The 11,121-nt window shown below is 47.8% G+C and overlaps 1 protein-coding gene across 6 annotated transcripts in view; it reads left to right on the top strand.

The window, feature by feature from the left end:
- TBC1D1 (TBC1 domain family member 1) overlaps positions 1-11,121 on the top strand; it is a 223,354-nt gene that overhangs the window by 176,962 nt on the left and 35,271 nt on the right. For all 6 annotated transcript variants that reach the window (XM_006169248.3, XM_006169252.3, XM_006169247.3 and 3 more), the window contains 2 exons: positions 816-977; positions 5,533-5,691. In XM_006169248.3, coding sequence (XP_006169310.1) covers positions 816-977; positions 5,533-5,691 — 321 coding nt within the window. The remainder of the gene's footprint in view (positions 1-815; positions 978-5,532; positions 5,692-11,121) is intronic.

Raw genomic sequence — 11,121 nt, 5'->3', positions numbered from 1 at the left:
CAAGAAATCACCCCAAAGAGGAATGGCCACACCGCAGTCCCGTCTCCTCCATTCTCCTCTCGGGATCTTGGGCACATGCACACGTGCGCCTGGCATGAGTTTTTTAAGTCATCGGGTCTGGGACTTAAACTGCAGTCGACTATGTGGGAGTCCAGTGATGTAACCATTACATCATATGCTGGTCCCTAGGGTTGACATGTTTTTCAAAATGGGAGCTCCTGAACCAGCAGGTTGGCATGGTGGTTAAGGTGCTGGATTTCCACATGGCCAATCACAGTTTGAGTCCCAGACCTAGTGACTTGAAAATCATGCCAGGTCATATATGTGCATGCCTAAAATCCTGAGAGGGGAATGGAGGTGAAGGAATTGCAGCATGGCTACCCCTCATGTTGTGATTTCTCACTTCCCTTTCTCTGTCTCTCTGTGGTGAGAGCACTCGCTCTATGGCAAACACCTAAATAGAAAAAAAAAAAAAGGACTCCAGAAATACAGGAAATTATTTAAAAGGACTTTGAAAGTAAGTGGGGAAAGAACGAGGATGGTAGATGAGACAAATATGAGCTGTGTCTTAGCAGTAGAGCAACAGCATGCACTGGAGGTGATAGACTAAGAGACATTAAGGACACCTCCTAGGTTTTTTGGTTTTCTAAGACAAGGAAAATGGAGTGGGGCGGGGATGGTGGCTTTAGTTGGGCTGATGGCTTGTTGGCTGTGATGGCTAAACATCTCAAGCGGTGAAGAGGTTGCAGCCATATTGTGTAACAAGATCTGTAGCCATAGCACTTACAACCATATTCTCAAATGGTCTTTTTCAGCCTCAGAAAATGATTTGCTGAATAAGCGCCTGAAGCTCGATTATGAAGAAATCACTCCTTGTCTTAAGGAAGTAACTACAGTGTGGGAAAAGATGCTTAGCACTCCTGGAAGATCAAAAATTAAGTTTGACATGGAAAAAATGCACTCGGCTGTTGGGCAAGGTAAGATTTATTGGGAATGATCTAGAAAACATCACCGGTCATTGGTGATTGAAGAGGCAGGTGGAATAAACATGTTTTAAGTTCTAATTTCAAGGGCCATCTTTCTCCTTGTCATGACATCTTTTCCTAACCTATTTCCAGATAACTCACTTTAGTGGTCCCCAACATCTTTGGCCCCAGGGACTGGTTTTATGGAAGACCATTTTTCCACAGACCCAAGGTGGGGATGGTTTATGAGAGTGGACAGCCTCGATCCCTCGCATGCACACGCAGTTCACAATAGGTTCATGCTCCTGTGGGACTCTAATGCCCCTGCTGATCAGGAGGCGGAGTTCAGGCAGTAATGTGAGCAATGGGGAGTGGCTATAAATCCAGATGAAGCCTCCCTCGCTCATTGCTGCTCATCTCCTGCCGTGCAGCCCACTCCCTAACAGGCCCGTCTCTCTCACTGTAAAAGGGACTTTGTCAGGGCCAGCAGGGATTTGAGCACTAGACCCTACATGGGATTTGAGTCCTGGACCTGGTGGCATGAAAATCATGCTGGGCATGTGTACATGTGTGCCCAGAATCCCAAGAGAATGGAGGGGAAGGATCCCTGGGGAGTGACTTCTCACTTTCCCTCTTTTTATCTCTTGTCTGTCTTTCTCTGGCAAGCACACATGCCCTATGGCAAAAATCTAATAATAAAAAAAAAGGGTGGGTGTGAGAGGGCTTTGTCAATCTTCTGGTTTCAACATATGAAGGTTTAGAAAATGACTGCTGTCCATCTTGTGGCTCAGAATTTTTAAAATGAGATTAAGTTAGAACTGGACCTTTTTGACTTTTCAAGGGGACGCTAGATCAGCTCAAAGACCTTCAAAGAGAAGACAATCCTGTGTAGTCCATAAAGCCCATCCTCTTACTGATCTAAAGACCCCCTAAGTGACAGAAACTATAAACTTTTCCAAGTTAAAATTGATGGGAGTAGGGGCCAGCAGGTGGCGTGGTAGTTAAGGGCGCTGGACTCCTACATGGCTGACCGCAGTTTGAGTCCCAGACCTGGCAGCTTGCTTTCTCTCTCTCTCTCACTCTCACTCTGTCCCTCTCTGGTCAAATCTAAATAAATAAAGTTAAACAAACAACAACAACAAAAATCAATGGGAGTGGCACGATTTGGGAATCAACCTGAAAAGGAAGCATCTATGAAGTTTCAAATCATTTGAAATTTAGTTTAAGTAAAAATTTCTCTACGGTCATGTAGCTAGAGCCGTATAAGCTGGAACATACTTTCCTAGGCACGCAATTGCAGAGTGTTCACCCAAGCAGTTGCTTCATGGGCCAGATGCAAACTCTGCTGGCCTTTGGCCCAGCAATGCCCTTTACAGAAACTTAGTCTAGAACTTGAGCAACCCAACGGGGTAGCGGGGTGCTTATTGTATCCTGCTGTATGTTCTTTGCACCTGCAGCAGTTGCTGGAAGTTTCCCCTTTTACTCCATGGCCCCAGATTGGTGCAGTGAAAAAGGAGAAAGCAGAGAAAAGAATGAATCTGTTCTTTTCAGATTGAAGCAAAAAAAAAAGCCAAAACTAAACCAAAAAAAAAACAACCAGATGACCATTCCATGTCATGTTTGTAGAACATTACATAGTAGAGGTGTATTTACTGAGATCGAAGATGTCTGAGATAAGGCGTTAAGTGAGAAGGCAACCCCATGCACGTGGTCTCCGTCAAGTGGGTATTTCTGTATGCATGGTCTCGGGTACACTTGGTATTTTTGTATGCACAGAAGAACAGCCACAGTGTGCTTGTGGGTATCCGAGTTACGGGCAGGATGACATGGTTCCTGGTGCACCTGGCACAGCCCTGGATCATGGCTCTTGTCCTGGTGAAACCATTGTTTCCTAGCCTTCCTCCTCTTCATTTCCAAAAGCAGCCTGCTTTGCATGTAAATCATAGGTTCATCCTAGTTATAGATGGTTTTTCACTTTCTTCTTTATACTTTTTGCATTTTCAAAATCTTTTTTCTTTTAAACAATGAGTATTCATTGCTTTTCAAACTTGTAAAAATAAAAAGCTATTTCTATGGGAGCCGGCAGGTGGCGTGGTGATTAAAAATGCTAGACTCCCACATGGCCAACCACAGTTGGAGTCCCGGACCTGGCAGCTTACTTTCTCACTTTCCCTCTCTCTCTCTGTGTGTCTCCGTCTCTTCTGGTCAAATTAAAAATAATAATAATAAATAAGCTTAAATAAAATACGTTTTTTTTTTTTTAAAAAAAGCTATTTCTATGGGAGGTTGGGTTAGGAATGACCTCTTGCCCACCCAGAACCCTGCCTACAGATCTTTAACAAAACCAAACCTCAACACGTCGTATGCCAGGCTCCTCTCGTGGGTTCGGAATGAAGGCAAAACCGAGCCTGGGGAAGCGAGTTCCAGGCCATTCTTAACAAACACATTAGATCTTATTGTATGACCCTTTGCTTTAAATCACAGAATCTAAGCTTGCTTTGAACCATCATATCTAGGACGGCCCAGCGACAGAGCCAATATGTCTTTCCTCAAAAAGAAAAAAAAAATGTCTGATAAGATAATGGGAATGATTTAGTAATAAGAGGAAATTGGACTCTTGTAACTTGGGAAAATTTTCCAGTTTGGAAAAAAATATCTTGTGAAAAAGTCCCGCGATAAATCACTTCACAAGCTGACGGCCTCCCAGTCGACATTTACTTCTCTTCCGAGTTTGAAGTATTAGGGACTGGTGTGTACACGCGTGTACATGTGTCTGTGTTTGTGTGTACATGCACCCAGGATACAGCTCTGAGCAGAGGTAGTAGAGGAGAGAAGAGACAGAATAATACAAGACAGCTGTCAGCGTGTATTAGTTTCTTACTGCTGCTATAACAAATTAACTACAAACTGCTGACTAAGACTACAGGCATTTCTCTCTCGCAGTTCCAGAGGCCAGAATCCCACAGCTGAGGGCTGCATGGCGCCTCCTGCAGCTCTGGAGGCTGCCAGCCATCCTCGGCTTGTGGCTGTGACACTCCGGTCTCTGCTGACATGGTCCCAGGCTACCTCTTGCCTTTTTATCTGTATGTCTGTTTTAAGGACACTTGTCACTGTCACTGGCTGTAAGCCCCCCCCCCCCAAGTAATCCAGGCTGATCTGCTTATCCCAAGATCCTTGCTAATCATAGCTGCAAAGACCCTTTTTCCAAATAAGGTAACATTCTCAGGTTCTAAGGATAGAGGAAGTAGACTTACCTTTTCTTTTGTTTTTTTTTTTTTTGGGGGGGTGGCATTTAACTAATGAATAACTCTGCGATAAACATTTTGAGAAGACATAGGTTGTAGTTACAGTTAAAGGGGGGGTGCTGTATGTCTCCTCCAGGTTCACTTTATTTCTTTTATTAACAACTGATATTTCTATCTATCTATCTATCTATGAGAAACGAAAGTATATACTATACCTTAAGTACTTCCTAGAGGGAGCCAAGTGCAACTTTCTGTGGAAGAACAGTTAAATGAAATTGATTACCAGTGACTTCAAATGTGATGGATCATCAGGAAAGTTATGACACATGTTTGCATAGAAAAACAGAAAAATAGGTCATGACGTTCCTGATGACCTAATATAGATGGTTATTTTATTTTACTTTTTTACAGAATTATTTATTTCATTGTATTTATTCATTCATTTATTTAAATTTGACCATAGAGAGACACAGAGAGAGAGGGAAAGTGAGAAAGCAAGCGACCAAGCCCAGGACTTGAACTGCGGGTGGCCATATGGGAGTGTCCAGCGCCTTAACCACCATGCCACCTGCTGGTCCCAGTTGTTTTATTATTAATTATCAGGTAGAGACACAGAATATGTTCCTCTGGTACTCATCTCAGTAGCTGTGTGGACGTTTCTGACAGGGAGGACATGAGAGAGAATGGTGGCCCCATCTGGGTGGCACAGTCTATACTCTACGGAACTGCAGTGTTAGAAACCACATGGCCCACAGTGGTGTGGGAGTGGGTGGCTGCTTTCTCCTCTCACTCTGGTGAGCACACACACCCTCTAGCAGAAGGGAAAAAAAGGAAATGAGTCAGCGCTCCTTCATCTGAGCTTTACTGCTCTTTGATTCCATCCTTCAAAATCACATTTCGCATTATGGTGTGTCCTGCTTGGTCTTAGTTCCCTAGAATATTACTAATTACTAATATTACTAATTCCAGGTAGGGGCCCCCAGCTTACTCATCTGTTTAGCCATTGCAGGGTTTAACACAGTCAGAACTTAGTATTCAGTAGTCAGAAAATCTTGATGCATAGAGAAATATGTCGTGACTTTTCTGATGACCCAATACATATTTGAAAGGGGAAGGAAAAGAGGATAGCCAGGAGACGTGAGGGAAGAATTGATTGTGGGAAGGAAGGAAGGAAGGGAAACAGATTTTTGGTTGCATCTCTTCCATGCCTCCACTGTTACAATGCAGCAAGAATTGGGCACTGGAAGGACACCCGAGTTCATGTTTATTAGATTGTGTCTGTGCATAAAGTTGCTCTGTATTTTCTACTGCCCTTCTTGAAGGTGTACCGCGTCATCATCGGGGTGAAATCTGGAAATTTCTCGCTGAGCAGTTCCACCTTAAACACCCATTTCCCAGTAAACAGCAGCCAAAGGACGTGCCCTACAAAGGACTCCTGAAGCAGCTCACCTCCCAGCAGCACGCGATCCTCATTGACCTCGGTAAGTCCGCGCCGTGGATGAGACGTGAGCATGGGAGTTCCATGCACTTGAAAACCTGAAGAGACCGTCTGGATTATTTAGTCATCTGCCTTGAGGTTGAGCAACCGAAATGCACTACTGAGACTTTTAACTGAAAAAGCCCTAGAGTGAGACCAGCAGTTGCTGTAATGGCTATGTCGCTGGACTCCTATGTAGTCGATTGCAGTTCAAGTCCCGGATCCGGTGGCTTAAACTCATGCCGGGTGTGTGTGCATGCGTGCCCAAGATCCCAAGAGGAGAATGGAGAAGAAGGGATTGCGGCGTGGCCATCCCCTAAGGGGCGATATCTCGCTTTCTATCTCTCTGTCTCTGTCTTTCCGGCGTACGCATGCGCCCTATAGCAAAAACCTCTCCAAAAAAAATAATAAAATAAAAGCCCTAGAATAATCACAAACATCTTACCCAAGTATATAAAACCCTCCACGTTCGCACTGGACAGCCTGTCAGCTCAGCTGGGCTTGGAGGGGGCTGCTCTTCCAGACTGCGTTCGCACCGTGGCTCAGGTCAGTAATTCAGGGACTGATAGCTTTAATAGGCAACAGAAGGAGCATCCTGGAAAAGGCAGGTGCTCAGAACCGAGGCTTGGCTTAATGACAGGAACCACCACCTTGTCCTCACTGCTGACCACCAGAACTCACCCAGACATTGTCGAAAGCACTTTGCCCCGTTTTATTTTGGAAGCCAGGCGGCACCCCATCCCTTGCACGTGATGATGGACACACGTGTTGGTGTATCTGCGATTGCAGGTGCTGCAGTGAAGACCCATTGACGGGGGACAGAGTTAACGGTGTACAGAAGACCCTTCCTCCTTGAGCATGGGGTCAAGGTGGTGGCATGCTCTTGTGCCTGCTGGTGTGGCAAGAGTCAGCCTGCTGTTCTAGAGCGTGTGGCCGTGTTCCCAGAGTACCTGTCTGCTTGCTGCTTCTGGGGGAGACTCCGGGAGGCCCCCACCCATGCTGCTGGGCCCTGCAGTGACCTGGTTATCGGAAGGTTCTATGGCTGGGCAGCCGGGATAAAAGATGAGAAGCGTGAGTGGGCCTGGCAGGAGCAAGCCATTTTCTCTCGAGCCACACGGCGAACCTCAGGGGTAGTTTCCTAGCCGCAGTGCTACTCTCTAGGTCAAAGCTTTAATGTCCTCTCTGAGCAACTGTCCCCAACCTATCCTGTTCTCCTCCCCATGGTCTAGGCCCTTCTAGACACCAGTTGCTCTTACCATGGTGCTCATCACAGTTACTATTATTTTTTTAAAGAACTCTTTTTTTAATTTAATTTAATTTATTCATTTATTTACTTTAATTCGACCAGAGAGAGAGAGGGAAAGTGAGAAAGCAAGTCACCAGGACTTGAACCATGGTCGGCCATGTGGGAGTGTCCAGCGCCTTCACCACACCCCCTGCTGGTCCCCACAGTTATTATCATTACAGTTACTTTATTATTTTTTTTTTAACTTGCCAGAGGGCCCCTGAGCCTGGGTGCTCCCAGGGCTGTGGAACTGGCTGGTGGCCCAGACTCTGCCCAGTGGGGCTGGAGCGCATTTGGCCCAGTGACTCCAAGGAAAGCCATTTGGGAACTGGCAGCAGACGTGTTTGCTACCGTGATGAGTAACAGAGCAGATGACATCACGCTCTTATCTTGGGAAACGAGGTGAAGAATAAATTGAGGGCAGAAGGTCAGTGGGGAGTGAGTGCAGGCCGCTTCCCTCCCCTCTCCCCCGCAGGGTGGGAGGAGGAAGAGGGGGCCATGCTTTCCCTGCCCCTCAGTCAAGTGTTTGCTTCTGCGTTTCCTCCCAGGGTCCCCCTCGCTCCCCTACAGGCAGGCCCAGTCCTCCACCAAGTGCTGCCCAGATGTGGCACTTTTCACCCAGGGAGAAGAGAAGGCCAGGTCAGCACAGCCTTGGCCTGGCAGCCTGTCCCCAGGGGCCGAGTTTGCCTGAGCCTCGCCCGGCCGCCTCCCTGCCCAGGCTGCTCTGTGGAGCCCAATCCGTACGTGCTTTCCTGCCTGCTCCCACCCTTTCCCTTCCGCTCCCCAGAGGCCAGCCGCAGCCCCCCTCCTTCACAGCGCTGACCCTTCTCCACCTCACTTCTGGCCACCATTTTTTTTTTTTTTTTTTTTTTGGAGAGGTTTTCAGTATAGGGCGTGTGCGCTCACCAGACAGACAGAGACAGAAAGCGAGAAATCACCCCCCAGGGGGGATGGTCATGCCGCAATCCCTTCTCCTCCATTCTCCTCTCGAGATCTTGGGCACGCACGCACACGCGCCTGGCGTGAGTTTAAGCCACCGGGTCCGGGACTCGAACCGCGGTCGACTACGTGGGAGTCCAGTGACATAGCCATTACACTACATGCTGGTCCCTCTGGCCTCCATTTTGAATGCCCTCTCGATACCCTCCCGAGGGCCTCGAAGAACCTCTTGCTTTGCAATAAATCCATTTCCCAAGTCACGTTCATGTGTCTCTTCAGACTTTATCCAGGGTCAGCCTTTTCTCCTCGCTTGACCTGCAGAAGCAGGGTGCTGGCCCAGACCCAGGAATGGGGTCCTGAGTGCCGCCTGCCAGGCCCTGACTCCATCCCTTCGGGTTTAGAGCGTGTCCCTTCGAGGGTCCTCCAGACTCGGTTGGTAATTTCCCTCTCACCTCACCGAGAGGCTGTGCTTCTGCCCAGTCTGCTGTTTACTCTGCACTTTCTATTTAGGCTACACCAGGGCCAGTGCAAAGCCCTTTTAAAGGTGTGTGGTGCAGAGCAGAATCAACTGGTATTTTAAAAATGACTTCCACTGGGAACCAGCAGTTAGCGTAATGGCTATGTCGCTGGACTCCCACATAGTTGACCGCGGTTCACATTCCAGACCCGGGGGTTAAACTCACTCCGGGTGCGTGTGCGTGCGTGCCCAAGATCCCGAGAGGAGAATAGAGGAGAAGGGATTACGGCATGGCCATCCCCCCTGGGGGGTGAATTCTCGCTTTCTGTCTCTCTGTCTCTCTTTGTCTGGCTAGTGCACACACCCTATAGCGAAAACCTCTCCAAAAAAAAAAAAATGACTTCCACGTCCTGGCCTGAACAGAATTCTTGTTGGCTGAATATATTTTGGGCTTTCATTTTTGATTTTTTTGCTTTACTTTCTGAAATAGGCTTTTAGTTTAGATTTTTGTAAGACTTTTCCTCCCCAAAGTGAGCATGATAGACCTTGTGGTGGGGCAGTGTTCTGTAGTTTGTATTTTCTCAAACCTTTGCCGGATACTATCTTTACCAAACCCTGTAAGACACTGAGCACATGTCATTATTTCCACTGTAGAGGGGATGAGTGAGACCTGGAGAGGGTGATTTCTTTGCCCAAGTTACAAGTTACGCAGTGGCAGAAAGAATATTGGACCGTAGGTCTCCTTAATCTTCATATTTTTTAAGAATTATTTGTTCATTTGATTCCATTTGTTATTATTATTTTTTTGATCTGACCAGTGTGGAAAGAGAGAGAACGGGAAAGGGAGAAACCAAGCTGCCAGGTTTGGGACTTGAACCATGGTCGGCCATATGGGAATCCAGTGCCTTTAACCACCACGCTATTTGCTGGCCCCTATTCTTCATATCTTGTCCCTTCTAGGGCACCATATTGTTTCTCTTGTTTTGGCTCTGTCCATTCCATCCCAGAACAACCTTCCCCACTTCTAGTCTGGTGGAGTCCTGCCCCTTCAGAGCAGACCACGCCCAGCCAGGTGAAGACACCTGTGCTCATGGCTTAGCAGGTGACACGTGGCCATCATTCTTGAGGTCTTAGTTCAGGAACCCTCCTACCCTCTGCCTGCCCACCTGGTTCCATCTGCATCCATCTGTCCAGCCCTGGGGTAACTGCGAGCTCTCTCCTCTCCTTTACCCACTCTCTATCTCAGTGGACAACGTGGACAACCAAGCATCTTGACTTGGGCTCCCACGCTGGTCCTAGGGACATGCCTAGGATGCTGAGCAACTAGCTGGAGACCTCCATCCCTAGGCAACGATCTATCTGTCCCCTTCCTGGCACCCCTACCTGGAACACCTCCCCCAATCAACTGCTTCTGCCAGGTAGAAACCATGCAGCCTCTCCGTGAGAGGAGGATGGAGCCCAAACAACATTTGAACAGGCCCATAAACCCAGGAATACCCGCCATCAGAGCGTGGCGGGAGCTGCTTCTTGTCTTCCTACATCAATTACTTCCGTTTCATCAATCCATTTATTACTGAACAATGCAATGGTCTAATTTGTATACCCTGCAAGGGCAGATGAATCTGTTGGTATGGAAGTGGTGTTTTGGGATGGACTCCTAGTGCTCCTCCACCAGGGAGACCCAGTCAGGTCCAGGCATGCCCGTGCTACAGGGCGTGAAGCCTATGTCCGAAAGGCCACACTGGGGTCAGGGGTCCAGCATGAGCTGTCATGCTGCTGTTTGCTTCCACTCAATGTGTTATAGCAGACCAAGGGATAAGGCCTGCCTGGTGTGTGGGGAAAGAAACTATAGTTCACGTGTTAAGGAAGAGAGTGTGTCCTCCTTGCTTTCTGAGAATCCGTGAGAGATGAGACTTCAAAGAGCCTCCACAATGAAGGAACGAGCTGAGAGCATTTAAGATGACCAAGCAGCCTCTTACATAGCCAGCAAGAGCGGGTTCCTTTCCCCTTTCCTGGTTGGCCTTACGGTTGTGTGAGCAGCAGGTAAAGCTGTTCCTTACCAGCTGGTGGTCTTGGAGTTGAAGTCGTGTGCGAGACTATAAAAGCCTTACTGGCAAAAGATGGAGAAGTACCTAGAACTTGTCATGCAATAATCACATTATGTGACATCCCTGTCCAGCCAGTGTAGGACTGTGCTTTGTGGAGGTCGGTTGGACAACACCGTTCAAGGGTCTAATAAGTTATTGTGCCAACAGCTGCACCGTTGTGCATTATTCCTAAGCGACTTGCCATTGTTTCTGACATCAAGATCACATCGAGAAATCATTCCTGTGGTCATTGTACCTAAGCCCTTTAACCTTGAGGTGATAACTAAATGTGGGAGGGGCGAGCTCATAGACACGAGGGGTGCGATTTCATTTCCTTTCGCAGAGCGTCTGACTCTTCCCGTGTCCTCCAGGTCAGTCAGCAGAGTGCTGGCAAGTGTTTGACGACCAGCTCCTCCCAGCCCCTCGAAAGCAGCCTTGGTGTTTAGTATCTGCGGATTTCCATGGTGTGCATACTCACACCAGCTCGTGTTTTCTGATGGTGGAGCTGGGCAGAGCTGCACACGCGGAGAGCCGGCAGGAGCCAGCTGCTGCAGTCGCTGGAGCCAGTCACATGATCCCCGGAAATAACCTACTCACAGGGGAGTACTCCCTCCTTAATCCCTGCACCTCTGCATTCAGGGGTGATCGTCTAGACCTTTCTGGAGC

This window comes from Tupaia chinensis, unplaced genomic scaffold (genome assembly GCF_000334495.1).
Source record: "Tupaia chinensis unplaced genomic scaffold, TupChi_1.0 Scaffold146907_1, whole genome shotgun sequence".
Classification (NCBI taxonomy): domain Eukaryota; kingdom Metazoa; phylum Chordata; class Mammalia; order Scandentia; family Tupaiidae; genus Tupaia; species Tupaia belangeri.
This window is presented reverse-complemented; position numbering and strand designations above follow the sequence as displayed.